Source organism: Amphibalanus amphitrite, unplaced genomic scaffold (genome assembly GCF_019059575.1).
Source record: "Amphibalanus amphitrite isolate SeventyFive unplaced genomic scaffold, NRLGWU_Aamphi_draft 000013F_arrow, whole genome shotgun sequence".
Taxonomy (NCBI): Eukaryota; Metazoa; Arthropoda; class Thecostraca; order Balanomorpha; family Balanidae; genus Amphibalanus; species Amphibalanus amphitrite.
Window position 1 is genome coordinate 553,676 of NW_024881509.1, and position 17,172 is coordinate 570,847.

Genomic DNA, 17,172 nt, shown 5'->3' on the forward strand with positions numbered 1-17,172 from the left:
GACCATCGTATCAAAAGATGGGCGCAATCGGACCACGGGTGCGGCGTCAGCGCGTGCATCTCTGCCCCAGGCTGCCCCCGGTCTGTCCGGTCCGCGGGCCCGTCTGTCTGTCCGTCTGTCCGGTGCGGTGCGGTCCGTCTGTCCAGCTCACCTGTCGGCAAGGCTGCGGCCGTCCTGGCGGAGCTGCGCCAGCTCTGCTCTGCCCAGCTGCGGGTCGGCCGCCAGTACCAGCACCAGCGGCAGGCCCTGGAATGGCGGCCGTCCTTGCTCCTCCTCCTGCTCCTCCTCCTCCTCCTCCTGCAGACTCGAGAGTAGTGTCTTCTCTACGGACTGGCGCAGGTACTCGAACGACGCCGCGTTGGAGAAAACGCAGAGACAGCCTGCGGCCGGCCGACATACAGACGGCGGTCATATTGCGGGCCCCGCCTCCGCCTCTGCGGCCGGCCGACATACAGACGGCGGTCGCCGGTCATATTGCGGGCCCCGACTCCGACATACAGACGGCGGTCATATTGCGGGCCCCGCCTCCGACATACAGACGGCGGTCATATTGCGGGCCCCGACTCCGACATACAGACGGCGGTCATATTGCGGGCCCCGCCTCCGACATACAGACGGCGGTCATATTGCGGGCCCCGACTCCGACATACAGACGGCGGTCATATTGCGGGCCCCGCCTCCGACATACAGACGGCGGTCATATTGCGGGCCCCGACTCCGACATACAGACGGCGGTCATATTGCGGGCCCCGCCTCCGACATACAGACGGCGGTCATATTGCGGGCCGCGGCCGGCCGACATACAGACGGCGGTCACATTGCGGTCCCCGCCTCCGCAGCCGGACCCCCCCCCCCCCCCCCCCGCAACCAGGCCCCGCGTTCAACTTCCCGTGTTATTATTATCAATCGCTGAGAGTTTCAAGGCGATTGTTCAGTCGGTGTAGCTAAGACGAGCATTCTAACTTTGTCAAGATGAGGTCAATTGACGTGACCTGGTGACCTGACCTTGAACGTCCTAGGTCTGAAATTTTCACATGTGCGGAAAAGACGCATCAACAGGTATGCTAAAAACAACGGCGCTACGAAAAACCGCAGGGGGAGGGGGGGGGGGGTCCGAACAACTACCCAGCCCGGCGCGGGTTATAGGGCACGGTTCGTCGGAAAGTCATTTCATCCACAAAAGAAACGAAATATACCATTCGAAAGCTGACGGTGAGCTGATTCCAAAAATGTGTGTTTTTTTTACCGAAATCGTTCGATGGCGTCTTTTTTTAAACGCGTTTTGTAAAAACGTGATTTTTTTATTCAACGAGCTGTCCAGAGCCCTGTTCAAGTGCTCTGCGGCCGCCGCGGCTCCCGCGGCCGGGAGGCGGAGCCTAATTTCGGTTAGGTTGAACACCCTCGCGGCTGCGGCCGCTGCGGCCGGCGACGAGAATGGCACGGTTGTTTTGAATGGAGATGCTGATCAAAATTTTGTGCGTAATTGCTTTATAATGGCTTTATTACTTCAATTAGTACCTTTTTGAAGCAATTATTCCTTAACAACATAATAAAATCAACCGAAACAAAGAGCGAAATCCGCAATGTTTTGTCTCACGCGCGCAGTTTATGTCGAAGTTTCCCTGCGGTCGCTCCCGAGCGACCGCGGGAGCCGCAGGAAGAGCTACGCATTACCCAGAATGCTGCTCTCGCCTGATTGGCCGCCAGCTAAGCTCCGCCTTTTTGGCCGCGGGAGCCGCGGCGGCCGCAGACACTTGAACAGGGCCCAGGACATTCTTAAAATCAAAGGCATGTTTTTTCGTTTTCCAGTGAAAGCTGAATGCCAAAAGAACAATATGTAGCAACAAAAAAACTCAAATATCAATATGCGTCTCTCACAGCCGGCAACAAGGCGCAATCACACAACTCAGTGTCATGATGGATCAAAGTAAGCCACACAAAGGCGTGAAATGACCCCTATCGACGCGCAGACCCGGCGCTAGGCCCGTCTGACCGGCCACGGAAGAGGCGTTCGACTGTCGCCTTGCGAAACGGGCGTCATATTTGTTAGTTTAACGATTCAAGTCGGTACCTACCTATGTTGTTCAGGATAACTGAGACAAAGATTCATTGCTGTCATTTTCACATCATGTATGAATTTGCATTTCTTCATGTCTACTTTGCTCAAATCAGCCAGGCATCAGGAAAGCTGACCGCGCTGAGATGTCAGAGGTTGTACCTGCCTCAGCTGGGCTGGAGTGGGGGTAGCGCCCCGTGGGGCAGGGTAACCTTTGACCGGGCAGGGCCGAACAGCTGTCACTGGTGCGGCCTCTGACAGTGAAGTCGCCAACTTTCCATGCGCGGGCATTGCGCGCAGCGGGACGGAGCAAAACCTGTATATGAAAATGTAAATTAAAGCATGTTGTAAATCTTGTAGAACAATGAACTGTCTTCACACGTATCCTGAATAACTTTGATAGCGATATGGGTCGTTAAACAAACAAATACAACACTTGTTTAGCAGGACGAGACTAGAACGTTTCTTCCGTGGCCGGTCAGACGGGCCTAGCGCCGGGTCTGCGAGTCAATAAGGGTCATTTCACGCTTCTGTGTGACTGAGCTTGATCTAACGTGACACTCAGTTGTGTGATTGCGCCTTGTTGCCGGCTGTGAGAGACGCATATTCATATTTGAGAATGCTTTATTGCTGCATATTGTTCCTTTGGTATTCAGCTTTCACTGGAAAACGAAAAAACATGCCTATGATTTCAATACTGTCCTGGACAGCTCGTTGAATAAAAAATTATTACCTACGTTTAAAAGCAATTCTTGAAAAAGGCCATCGGACGATTTCGATAAAAAATGCATTTTTGGAATCAGCTAGCCGTCAGCTTTCGAATGGTATATTTCGTTTCTTTTGTGGATGAAATGAGTTTCCGACGAACCGTGAGGGAGGGGCGCGCTAAAAAGCATCAAACGTTGGTCTGAAAAAAAAACACAGCCCGCAATCGATTTTTAGAAGTAATATCTAGCTGCAAGGATTAGTAAATTAGCCTTCGCCCGTATGAGGGGGGGGGATCGAACGGACCCCCATCGGTTTTTCGCGAATACCTCGCGTAAAAAGCGGCCGATAGCGAAGAAGCTTTCAGTACCCTTGAGTTGATCAATGTTGCACCAACTCTAAAATTTCATGACCCTGACCCAAATGACCTTTGACCTGTGTGCTGTGACCTACTTTTCGAGACCATGTTTAGCCGGAATCGCGATTCGGAGTATGTCGGCTCGCATTAACCCGCGCCCTACTGGGGGGGTGCTTGAACACCCCCTTGTGGTTTTTCGCGAATATCTCAAAAACGGCGGCGCGGAGCGCCGCCGTTTTTGGTACACCTTATCATACATCGATTCTACACATGTTGTGAAAATTTCAGACCAAGGTCATTCAAGGTCAGGTCACCAGGTCACTTGAAGTGACCTCACCTCATAAAAAGTTTCAATGTCTGTCATAGCTACACCGAGTGACTGATCGCTTTGAAACTTTCAGCGATTGCTAAGAGCAATAGCATGTACAAAATGTATATCTCAGAATTTTGATATCGATGACCTAAGGTCAGGTCAATTTTGCGACCTCCCCATTATAAGTCAATGGGAGAAAATTGAAATGCGCCTCTTTTGGACGAAAGACATTATAAACACTCCCAAACACTGAATTACAAGTGGTTTAGACACACTGAACATGAAAATGGTGTCCGTGACCCCTGTTTATGCCCTGAGGTCATCTTAGGTCACGAATGGTATCTAACAGTTTTTCGCAAATAACTTTTGATAGAGGCATGCTAGAGCGATGAAAACGCCTTAGATGTGTTCAGCTCGACGACACGGATCGACTGATATGCAACATGACCCTTTCCGGTCAGGTCATGACCTTGACCTGAGGTCAAATTTTCAAGTTGACCTTTCAAGGTCAAGTTATAGCTCATTCTGATGCGTCTTGATGAGAGGAACACGATGCCGGTAAAAGTAAGCTCGTACAAGGCTTGGGTCAAAAGTTATTGCAGAAAAACTGTTTCCGAAAAAATCGGCTATTTTTGCAGTTTTTGTCCCCTGCAGGCAAAACCGTTGACGTTAGGTCAAATCTAAGAAAATTACTCAGAAAGGGCATTAATAGGGCTATCGAATGCACTTTTCCGCGGCGCTGTAGCTCTATTGGTTCCCGAGTTATGCGTTGGCTTCTTGGAAATTGTCGACATTCGACCTGGAAATCGGCGAAATTTTGCCTTCAATGACCTCTGGTGACCTGACCTTTGACCTGACCAAAAAATTGACCGAAGTTTTTTCCTCATTATTTTTGACGCTCTTTCGAACGCCGCCTTCCGCGTATCGCTACGTGGCCCAGGAGCCGAGTTAGAAGGGGGTGTTCAAACACCCCCCCCCCCCCCCAGCAGGGCGTGGGTTAACCGCGCGTTTGCATTCTTTTCGTGGTTTCAAGCTTTCAAACATGTGATTTGATGTTGCTCCTATGCATTAGTGTGGGTTTCAAGGTCACCTGGAGGTCAGGTCATCACTGACCTTTGATGACCCCGGTTCACGTTTTCGAGTTGTATATGCTTCTAGGCTGGTATTGGAGCTGAATTAGAATTTAGCAACCATTTGAATATTTAGGGGAGAGTGGGACAAAGCGGCCACCCGGGGCAAAGCGGCCATCCATCGTTTTAGCCCTCCACAGCTGGCGTTAGCTCCAATTTATGGTTTCCAATTATACTTCTATTCGCGGTTGTTCGAATGAGCCAGACCGGGGTTTCAGGCCCATCGCCATTGTTTAGTGAAACAGGGAAAAGCATTTCTTGCCAGGTCACCAACTATGTTAACAATTTTTAAATGTTATTTTATTCCATAACCGTTTGGAATTTTTATAAGCGTTCTTGTCCATGCATTGCGTGGTTATCGTACATGTTGTGATGTCGTCGTCGATCCTGCCCTGGTGATCTCTTGAGAGGCGAGCTGCGGTCTGTAGACTGTATTGGAGCGAGTCCGAAAGCACACTGACCCCACCATGCCAGCAACACACGACATCGACCTCACACACACACACATACAGCGAACAACCAATCAGGTGCCGCTTACACCTGATCACGTGATCGGCCTGCCCCGCGGCGGCAGGCCGGACGGCCCGGCCGCGGCCCGCACGGCTCGGCTGCGGCCCGCACTGCGACCCGACAGGGGCAGGATACTATGCCGCCGCACCGACTGGGCCAGCTCACAACATCTCCCCCCTCTTCAGGACTGCCGGCGAGGCAGTCAGTGGTCGTCGAAGCCCAGGCGGTTTGGCGGCCGTCTCTGACGAGCGCCTCTGCGCAGAACCGACTCCGGTTCCAGCTGAAACCGGACTCGGCGTCGCGGCGCAGTGGCCGGTTCCTCTGATGGCGTCCTCCGTAGTCCTCCGCGACCTTGGTGGTCTGCTGACGGCATCCCAGCCGCCTCCAGTGGCAGCTGGAGCGATGACCGGATGAAACGCCTGTTACGCCAGAGGACTCTGCCACTCGGAGTTTTGACCAAGTAGTCCCTGTGGTACCCGACACCGACGATGGTACCGAGCTTGTCCCAGCGTTTGCTGATCGGATCTTGTATCCTGACGTGCACCCCAATCTTCATTGATGGCAACGTATGTGCCGAAGAATTGTAGTGTCTCTGTGCCTGGTCGAGGACTTTGGCCGATTTGGAGTCACACTCGTCGGCATGCTGCTGCCATTGAGCAGCAAATGTACTGTGATGAGCCGGAACGCAGGAGCGAATAGGGTGACCGAAGACCATCTGTGCTGGCGAGCGTCCATCGGCTCAAGGGGTGTTCCTCAGTTCTAGAAGTCCTCGATAGAACATGTCATTGAACGAGCCACCCTCAGTTGTCTTGGAGACCAGGTGCTTTAGCAGTTTCACTGCTGACTCCGCGTGACCGTTGGACTGGGGGTAGTACGGAGTCGAGATGACATGTTGCACACCCCATCGTTTGAGGAAGTTGGCTACTTCTCGGCTCTTGTACTGAGGACCACCGTCTGTTCGCAGCCTGACGGGAACCCCCAGTGAGACGAAGGCTTCTCGGAGAGCCTTGATGATTTGATGGCTTGTCGTGTCGCCCCGTGGGAGTTGATGGATGATCGGCCAGCCAGAAAGCCTGTCTACGTAGACGAAGTAGTCTCTGCCAGCATGGGAGAAGAGGTCGGACGAGACATCCTCGAAAATCCTTGATGGGAGAGGTTCAGTTGCCATCGGCTCTTGAGGAAGACTGGACCGGCGTTCTTGACAGGCGGCGCAGTTGCCGACTGTGTTGACGATGTCGCTGGTTATGCCAGGCCACCAGACTGTTTGGCGAGCTCGTCTCTTGGAGCGCTCGATGCCCTGGTGAGCATCGTGGAGAGCCTCGAGGGTACTCTTCCGAGAGGCGTGGGGGATGAGGATGCGACAACCTTTCAGGACCAGTCCATCATGCGAGGAAAGTTCGTGGCGAACATTCCAAAAAGGAAGGAGAGGGCGGGGAAGCATGTTTTTCGAAGAAGGGAAGCCCTTAGAGACAGCGAGCAGGAGCTGCTGGTAGACTTCATCTTGCTGTGCTGTCCTCAACTCGTCGAGTCGAGGGTCTGGGAGATGTGGAGGCTTGCTGGAGACCTCACTGATGACAGCGATAGACATGCAGTGGACGTGGTGTTCAATAGAGTGGATGAGCAGTCCATCTTCAGGCGTTGGTTCTTCAACAGGAGCACGTGACAGCGCATCGGGAATGACGTGCTCCTTTCCTTTTTGCCACACCGCTGTGAAGTTGTAGAGACTGGTCTTCTCTTTCAGCCGTTGTAGCCTCGGGTTCTCGACTGCGTCCAGGGTGTAGTCGTTCATGATCGTTATCAGTGGCCGATGGTCAGTGACGACAGTGAAGTGTGGCAGCCCCCGCAAGAAGATGTGACACTTCTTGAGGGCCCACACCACCGCCAGCAGCTCCAGTTCCACCATGGCATATCGAGACTCTGTATCCGAGATGAGCCTGGAACCACATTGGACCAGACGCCAGTGGTCACCATGCTGCTGGAGAAGGGCATACCCAAGTCCCTTTAGTCGAGCAGCATCAGTTTGCAGGACAGTTGGAAGTAGCGGGTCGTAGTGAGCCAGAATGGGCGGTGATGAAAGCGCCTTCTTGACGTTGTTGAATGCCACTTGGTGATCTGGTGTCCATACGAACGCGTTGCTCGGCTTCAGGAGGCCCCGAAGTGCATCAGCTGTCGAGGAGATCTCGCTGGAGAGGTCGCCGAACTGCTGCACCAGACCCATGAACGATCTCAGCTCCGTGATGTTAGTGGGGCTGGGAAAGTCTGAGATCGCTGTGACTTTTCCAGGGTCGACTTCTCTTCCATCAGATGACAGTTTGAAGCCACAGTACTGGACTTCCTCCATCGCACAACAAAACTTCTTTTCGTTGAGAGTGATGTTGTGCCGTCGACACTGGCCCAGGACAGCACGTAGACGGTCTGCGTGCTCTTCGAACGTCTCGTCGTGCAAGAGGATGTCATCCACCACCTTAACGATGTGATCCAGTCCTTGAAGGGCAGCATCTCCGCGTCTGCAGTACTCATCGCCTGTCGATACCAATCCCATGGGCGCTCTCAGGAATTTGAAGCGCCCCCAGGGAGTGATGAAGGTTGTGAGATGCTGGCTATCCTCGGACAAGGGGAGCTGCCAGTAGCCGGATTTGGCATCCAGCGTTGAGAAAATCTTTGATCGCGCGGGGATGCTCGAAACAGCTTCTTTTGGAGTCTGGAGTGGATGTAGCGGTCTCTTCACGAACTGATTGAGTTTGGTGTAATCGACGCATATCCTTACACCACCGTCAGACTTCGCTACCAAAACGAGTGGATGACACCACTCTGATGGCTCTTCGCCCACCGGTGCGATGATTCCTTGGGCAGCCATGTCATCCAGCTGGCTCTTCACGTTGTCTCTCCACGCGAACGGCACAGGTCGGGCCGTGCGCACCGCGAACGGTGTGGCGTCCTCCTTGACGTGTATGACCATCGGAGGGCCAGTCATGGGCTTCAGCGGCGACGGGTTGCTGTCGGATGTGAAGACGTCTGTAAATTCTTTGAGCAGCTCATCTCGGAGCTGCTTCTGTCGCTCCTGTTTCTCGCTGGACGTCTTTGACTCGACTGGAGAAACATCGGTCGTCCTTTTCCCAGAGGGTTCACGAGGCAGCGGGATAGGCTGTGGGTAGTGGTCCGGTAGGATTCCGAGATTCTTGGCTGTGTACCATGCGAGCAGAAGCCCTCTCGTTTCCTTGAAGACGTGAACCGTGTCTTCAACTGCTCTCTCATTCAAACGAAGGATGGCCTTGAAGGTGCCAACACATTGCATGGACTGTCCATTGGCAGCTGTGATGTTGAGACTTGGTGGCTTGGACAGCTCCTTGTCGTAGATCCCTAGGTTGTGTGCAGAGGCTGAGCTCATGACCGTGATTTCAGCACCTGAGTCTGGAGTTGCAGTGATGTCACCAATGAATGTACCGTCTGATGTCTCCACCTTGATGGCGATCTTAGGAGCCTGCAGACTGTGATGCAGACTACTGACGAATACTTGTGGCACATCAGCAGTAGCACGGCTGGTATCACGGCGATGTCTGCTGCGTGATCTCGTGGAGCTTTCTGTGGCAGCCTGTGCTTGCTGAGACGCTCGCTTCTTGCGGCAAACCGAAGCGAAGTGTCCGATGGCTCCACAGAAGAAACAGGGTTGACCTGCTGCAGGACAGTTCCCTTGTGGGTGATTGGCCCGACCACAGCGTCCGCATGACTGACTTGCACGACCTCGTGAAGGACTTCGCTGGCCTGGCTCAGGTCGACGAGAAATGCTTAAGACGTTTTGGCCTCTGCTCATGACGTCTTGTAAGGCTTGGTCGTTAACCTGGGCGGCTTCCTCTGAACGGCAGATGTCTGTGACTTGATCTAGCGTTGGGAACGGGCGAAGGGCCAGGAGCTTCCGTCGAGTTTCCTGATTGTACAGCCCTGACATGATCTTGGTGGTGAGCCGCTGATCTGTGCATGAAGAGCACAGTTCCGCGTCAGCGGCGAGCTCTTTCACCGAAACCAAGAATGAATCAAAGGACTCATCCTGTTCTTGTCGTCGCTCTTCGAACTTCACTCGGTCGATAGCAATGCTGCGCTGCTGGCGCAGATGGTACTCAATTTTGTCTAGTGCTGACTGGACGGAGTCGCTGCCGGCTGTCTCAATGGTGAGACCCTCGGCCGCCACCCTCAATCACCCCAAGAGGAGGAATGAAAAGATGACTTCCCAGGTAAGGACGGGTGGGATGTGCAGGATTATGCACCACCGCTCGTGCATGTAACACTTCACTGCACAACACCGTTCGACCACAATCCTGTCGGCTGCCCCATGTGATGTCGTCGTCGATCCTGCCCTGGTGATCTCTTGAGAGGCGAGCTGCGGTCTGTAGACTGTATTGGAGCGAGTCCGAAAGCACACTGACCCCACCATGCCAGCAACACACGACATCGACCTCACACACACACATACAACGAACAACCAATCAGGTGCCGCTTACACCTGATCACGTGATCGGCATCCCACTAACCTTCGCCCCAGTGGGGAGGGGGGCAAATTTTGCCATCCTGTCGCGTTTTTTTTTGCGTGGGAATAAAAAAACCGCGGCGCGTAGCACCGCGCCCCGGCCGCTCATACTCAGAAATTTGTATTTTTTGTTGGTGTTGGGTGTTGGTGGCGTTGCGCCGTACGCGTTATACCTTATCGAAATGTTGATGTATTGAATGGTCGGTTTTGCCATGATGAAATAATTAAATATGGTGATGAAATTGACCAATAACATGGCAGTGAGATGTATTTTTGCATAACAAAATAGGCCGAAAATATAGAACGAGCTTTCGTCTTACGACATCATCGGGTTCTGGTCTAGCCGAGGCAATCACATTTGAAAAATTGAAACGGAACCAAATATTCACACGTGCACATTGGCCCAGATGGCTTTTGGAGGTCATGTAGCAACGCGCATTGCGCAATTGAGGCGTACACTTAACAAAATCTAATACAAATATACGAGGGGCGTTCAAAAAGTTCTCGGCCCAACCATGAAGGAGTTGGAATTTCGGCCTGCAAAGCGGTGTGCTCAATGATGTGTTATTGGGATGTCCACTTACGTCGCCATTAACCAATCTGCCCTGCGATTGGTTCAGGCTGCTAATTAATCGTAACATAGTTTGCTATTCCCGGTCAGAATGGGCGACGCCCAGAAGAGAACACTGATTTGGTTCATGTATTGCAGAAAAATGCACCAAACGTTATTCACGAAAAGCTAGTGCCAACACATGTTGAGGTTTGTCTTTCTTACAGTAGCGTCAAAAATTGGGCATCTCTGTTCAATTTTGGTCAACAGATCATTAATGGTCACCCCCGCAGTGGCCAGCCATCAACAGCATTGACTCAAGAAAATATGAAAAATAAGCACTACTATGTGAAAAATGACAAATGCTCTGGTCTGAAACAACGCAGCAGAAGCGGAGTTGTCTATCAGGTTCCTCAAAGCCATTCTTTGACAGCGTATTAACCCGCGCCCTGATGGGGGGGGCCATTTTGGCCCCCCTGTGGTTTTTCTTAAATAGCGAGAAAACGGCGGCGCGCAGCGCCGCCAAATTTTGGGTACCTTACCGGACATCAATTTGACACCTTCACACAAAATTTCAAGTCACAGGTCACCTCAGGTCAGGAGTTATTGAGGTCAAACTGAGGTCATGTTCGAGTAAAAATGAGCAAAAAACATGACATCTTGAAACGCTCACCAATTCTACAGTTAACAAGCAATTTTAAAGTTCTTTATGTGGTTGTGTAGAGAAAAGACGGCGCTACAAAACTGCTATCTCGGATTTTCGAAATTTTTGGATTTTGACCCCCAAAAATAAAAAAACTTGATTTTTTTAGAAAAAACTCAAAAAAAAATCCAAAAATTTTCGAATTTCGAAAAAACGAAATATATGTGATAGTCCATGCGCTCTTCGATATACATACCAAATTTTAGATCGATACCTCTTTTTTTGGCCAAGTTATAGCGAAAAAACTGTTAAAAATTGATGACGTCAAATTTTTGAACTAAATTTTTAGCAATTCTAGACCTCGTAGCGCAAAACGGAGACCACCATTGAACTCCCCGTGACGAGCTGCATCGAATCGATACCCATTTTATGCAAAAATATCAACTTTGAAATTTGACCTAATTTGACCTGACCTTGACCTGACCTTGACCTGATCTTGACCAAAACGTGACCTAAGCTGGCCCTAAAGTCTGTCTGACCCACATAATCGCATTTGTCATGTAAAATGGACCATAAAACATGTATCACACGACACTTTCACATTGTGACCCCCCAGTGACCTGACCTCTGTGACCTGACCTGGTATCAGTGACCTCAAATAGCAAAATATGTGTTTGAAGAACATTTCCCCATCGATGATTTTCAATGAAATGCATTTTACACGATTTTACAACGCATTTCTTCAAATGCCTGTAAACGGTGAAAACATTCATTACATTCATTCTAAACATTCATTTAGAATACATTCATTATTATGAGGCTTCGGTTTTATTTCATCATTATACTTATCTCATATTGCCTGTAAACGGTGAAAATTCGACCTTTGACCTGACCTGTGACGTCATCGGTTTGACCGAGGTCAATGAAATTGGGTCACAAGGTAGTTCCCCGTTGGGGCTATCCAACACCGTTTACCGCTTGTCGCTATGTTGCGTGGTTCTCGAGATCTGAGGGGGGGGGGGGCAAAATGGCCCCCATTAGACCGCTTTGCTCGGCAGACCCCATCTGGGCCCGATTTCACCAAGTGAATATATTCTTGGTGTACTTTGGAAAAGTACACCGACAAAGTACGACGATAATACTATTCGGTTTCGACACAGGAATATATTCAATACGCCCGCTTTACGTACTTTGAGAGCCACCGGCGCGCATGCATATATCTTTTCTTGTCGGGGACATGCAGTCACTATATTTTTCCGTATTTAAAGTCGACGAGCTTAAATGCTCAGATATACAATATTATGGAAAATAATATCTACTATACTATTTGTGAAATGAAACTCTGTCTGTGTTTCTGTCTGTTTGCACCGTGCAGAGGTGTGCTTTGACGCCGTGCACAGGTCAAACGGTGCGGTCGATTGGGCTGAAATTTTCGCAGTATGTTGATGACGTCACGGGCACGTGCAGTGGCGTGTTTCGAGACTCAGGGGGTGGATGGCTTGCACGTGGCACGCGCTGGAAAAAGGTGCATTTTCTCCAAATTTTGCTCGGCTCTCAAGCTTGCTTCAAGGCATCGGCAGCCGGGTTCATTCGCCTTTGACAATAAAATGCATGACGATCGGCGGCGGGTGCCTCTCATTTGCAGATTGGCCAAGTTATTTATTTTGCTAAACAGAGGCGAATGAAGGTGTTGATTTTCGGAAAAGAAAGACAGTTTTCAATGCGCTTACACAAATGCACCGCGTTTGCCGTAGTGAGCCACATTTGTCCACATGCGCTATTTTTGCCGCAAATCGCACAACTTTGTCAAATATGGTCCGATAAAGGTGCAATGCGGTGGAAGGATGCATGGCAAAATAACAGGTACAAATGCGCCACGTTTGTCGCAACGCGCCACATTCGTCACAAGGCGCTATTTCCACCAAATATGATTAAGAATAATGGAATTACACGAGCAGGAGCACGGTAAGGAACTCTTTTTTTAGTTCATCAGTTTAAATGATAATCTGTGACCTCACATGACCCAGTGGTAGTGGTGGTAGTGAAGTGGTAGTAGTATTGGTAGGAGTAGCGTTAGGGGTAGTGGTAGTATTAAGGGTAGTGGTAGGGGTAGTGTTAGGGGTAGTAGTAGGGGTAGTCGTAGGGGTAGTGGTAGGGGTAGTAGTAGGGGTAGTAGTAGGGTAGTGGTAGGGGTAGTGGTAGTGGTAGGGGTAGTAGTAGTGGTAGGGGTAGAAGTAGGGGTAGTGGTAGTAGTAGGGGTAGTGGTAGGGGTAGTGCCGGTAGTGGTAGGGGTAGTGGTAGAGGTAGTGGTAGGGGTAGTGGTAGGAGTAGTGGTAGGGGTATTGGTAGGGGTAGGGGTAGTGGTAGGGGTAGTGGTAGGGGTAGTGGTAGGGGTAGTAGTAGGGGTAGTGGTAGGGGTAGTGGTAGGGGTAGTGGTAGGGGTAGTGGTAGGAGTAGTGGTATGGGTAGAATTAGTAGAAGTGTGGTACAGGCCGATCCAATGTGACGTGGTGACCTATACGACCTGGCCTGACCGAAGGTGACCTGGCCTGACCCAGTGTGATCAGGGTGACCGACTTGACCTGACTTGATCCCGTATGACCCAAATTTTATCCAACTAAGCCATCAGAAAGTTCCTTTATATATCGTGTAAAACGTTGTTTTGACACCAGCTATGTAGTTTTATTGGGAGCTTTCGAGAGCACTTCGACTCCCTTCTTCAGCCAAGTCAAACAAACACTAAAATACAGTAATACAAAACATTAATATGTCGTTCGGTTCGAGGTCAAAATCGTAAGTATAGGTCAAGAAATGAGTGCGCCACATTTTAAGTACAATTGTCACATAGTTTCATTAATTTTTTTAACAACATGTAGTTGTATATGTTGAATAACAACATATACAACTACATCAAAGAAAACAATGGTCCGGAAACACTAAAAACGGTAAGAAAACTGGAAAAAAACCGTAAAGAAGCTAGCCCGTTTCAGAAATCACTTAACCTTTGCTATGCGATGTAAGACTAGCCACGTTCAGCCGAAAGGATTACGTCTCAAATGTGTGATGAAAACTCAAAAAACGAAAAACATCGTGGAAACGGCTGAGAGAAAGTTACTCCAGGAACATATCCATGACGTGGTAAAAACGATCCGAACGATAAAGAACGAAATGCGAAGCTACCAAGAACGACTGTCGGGCATCCTCAGCGACGAAGTTTATCGAAGGCTAGAAGAAGTGTTAGTCTCTAGGGAACATGGAGAATTTGAAAAAGTGAAGACTCGTCAAAAGAATAAGTTTTCAAGACTAGTAGGCATCAATACTTATGCCGTCCAAGGAGACAACGTAAACGCAGACCAAGATGGGACCTCCACGGATGACCCCTCAGCCGTCGCCTCCGGGGCGACCGGTCCAGCCGAAGAAACTGTGGGCAGCGTCTCCCTGATGGAGGAGCCCGTCCCGGACACGACTTCTGCTGACAGGACGTCAGACCGGAGTGGTGGGATGCAGGAGAGACCCGAAGAAGGACGCAGCTCGCCGACCAGTCAGCATGGCCTCACAGTTCCAGCCAACGGACCGGTGCCACCGTCACACACGGATGAGACGACTACAGACGGTACGGGGGGCTTGGACAGTGTCAAAGACAAATGGGTGGTCAATTTGTCTGGGAAGCCTCTTTCGGATGCAGAGCTTGGGGTGTTGCAAAAAGGTTTGAATTTTGTGCCGGCGCCTAAGCATGTCGATAGTGTCGAGTTTATAACTGAAGTGGAAAAGATGCTGGCAGGTACAAACATGCCGCCGGATGAGGCAAATAGGGTAAGGTTTGAAGTAACAAAAGCGTTGCAGGGATTCAAACCTAGAGATGACAATCTTACTAAGGAGGAAAGACGAGCACTGCGCAGTCTGCAAGGGAGGGATGACCTGATGTTTCTGCCAAGTGATAAGGGGAAATCGGTGTGTGTGTTGACTAAGGAACAGTACCGTAGTAAGGTTGAGGATCTGTTGGAGGACGGGGAAACGTATGAGGAGCTCCAGGGTGATCCAACACTCTCATATACGCGGAAAGTGAGAGGGGCACTAAAGTCGATTGAGACAAAGGGCAATTTGACTAGAGGTCAGTACCTGCAGCTGTACCCATCCGATCCACTCCCACCACTCTTCTATGGCCTACCCAAGGTACACAAGCCTGATGTGCCCTTAAGGCCCATTGTGTCGATGGTTGGGTCGGTGACGTATGATATCGCCAAACATTTAGCTCCCATACTAGCGCCGCTGGTGGGAAACTCAGAATGTCATGTGAGGAACTCAGCTGACTTTGTTCAGTTCGCTCGTACTCTGAGCCTAGCCGAGGACGAGACGATGGTATCGTTTGACGTCAAGTCCCTTTTCACATCAGTGCCTACAGATGAGGCCTGCGATATCGCAAGGAGTAGGTTAGAGGCTGAGATGGAGCGGGAGGAGAGCCGCGTTCGAGCTCTGACAGGTATGGACGTAGAGGACATCGTGCTTTTACTTAAACTGTGTTTAAACACTACTTACTTCCAGGTGAACAACAAATTTTATCATCAGAAACAGGGGGCGGCGATGGGAAGTCCTGTAAGCGTCATAGTCGCAAACCTATTCATGGAGGAGTTGGAAAAAAGAGCTCTGGAGTCTTTTGGTCAAGGGGTAAGGGTCTGGAGGAGATATGTAGACGACACGTTTGTGGTGGTCAAAAAGGAGCAGGTAGGGGCGCTCCATAGGCATATCAACAACCAGTCCGACGGGATCTCTTTCACTGTAGAGGAAGAGAGGGAGGGAACTCTGGCTTTTCTGGACGTGGAGGTGACGAGGGGCGAGCATGGGTCTCTTAAGACGGCAGTCTTTCGGAAAGCGACGCACACGGACAAGTATTTAGATTTTATGTCCCATCACAGTGTCCAACACAAGGAGTCTGTCGTCCGATCTCTGGTGAGGAGGGGAGACTCTTTCCCTTCGGATGAGACAGGGAGGGCACGGGAGACCAGCCACATTGACCGGACGTTGGGAGCAAACAATTACCCGAAACGGTTCGTGAACAGGACTCGCAGAAAGATGCTAGCGGGGAGGGCTAGGACACAAGAGGACCAAGGGGAGGAGCGTAAGCCAGTGGTGGTTCTCCCCTACGTGCAAGGGGTCACTGAAAGGGTGACAAGGGCTTTGGCACCATATGCAAAGGTCGCAAACAAACCGGGGAGGAACCTACGGAGTATGTTAGTAAAGCCAAAGGACAAACGAGAAAAAATATCTAATGCGGGCGTAGTCTACCAATATGAGTGCATGTGTGAAAAAGTTTACATAGGTGAGACAGGGAGAAGCATAAAGACGAGAGAAAGCGAACACAAGAGGGCGATCAGGAATGAGGATGACAACCACTCGGGTATCTCGAAACATGTTTTGGAGACGGGGCACAGTATTAAATGGGAGGAGGTCAAAATTCTGGCATATGAAACGAACTGGAGAAAACGAAAGATAAAAGAGGGCATATTTATAGCGAAAACGAACGAATCGACTCTTATGAACACGAGACCAGGGGTGCCAATGAATGATGTGTATCGTGTGATTTAAGTCTTAGCGGTGTGTGGATGTGTGATTTTAGGTGTTTCTTTGTAAAGAGGTTGCTGGTCGATTATGTGATGTGTGTATTTTCAAAAAATTAATGAAACTATGTGACAATTGTACTTAAAATGTGGCGCACTCATTTCTTGACCTATACTTACGATTTTGACCTCGAACCGAACGACATATTAATGTTTTGTATTACTGTATTTTAGTGTTTGTTTGACTTGGCTGAAGAAGGGAGCCGAAGTGCTCTCGAAAGCTCCCAATAAAACTACATAGCTGGTGTCAAAACAACGTTTTACACATTAATTATGTCCCAGCTGAATAACAACATATACAACAACTTCCTTTATATATCTGCTTCCAGACGGCTCATCGGTATGAATCAAACACCATTCGAAAGCAAACTGGCTGCTGCGTATTTTAAAGCTACGCCGCGAAGCAAGTGGCGCAGCCGCTTGTATATTACTATTTGTGGTGACGTAGTTTCTGTCTATTACGAAGGTCGCGACATGGTGCTACGTAGCGCGGGTTACAGGTCACACCGTTGCACCTACCGCGCTGAAGTTTGCGCAACTCATAGAACAAGGATGGACAACGTGCCTTTGATTGATCTCAGCTCGATCGGATCGATAGCGAGCGCGTGGCGCGTGCCCAAAAAGTGCAAATTCGCGTCATAGACTTTACATGTATTAATCGGCTGGCAAAAACGGGCGAAAACAGCCAAATTTGCCCGACACGGGTCCGGTCCCGGTGCAATATCTCGGTAACCGTGGGCCCGACCGGTACGGGGAAAACAGCATCGTGT

General features: G+C 50.2%; 1 protein-coding gene across 7 annotated transcripts in view; it reads right to left on the reverse strand.

The window, feature by feature from the left end:
- LOC122383683 (rho GTPase-activating protein 190-like) overlaps window positions 1-17,172 on the reverse strand; it is a 406,057-nt gene that overhangs the window by 234,228 nt on the left and 154,657 nt on the right. For all 7 annotated transcript variants that reach the window (XM_043370373.1, XM_043370389.1, XM_043370415.1 and 4 more), the window contains exon 11: window positions 152-380. In XM_043370373.1, the coding sequence (XP_043226308.1) occupies window positions 152-380 (229 nt within the window). The remainder of the gene's footprint in view (window positions 1-151; window positions 381-17,172) is intronic.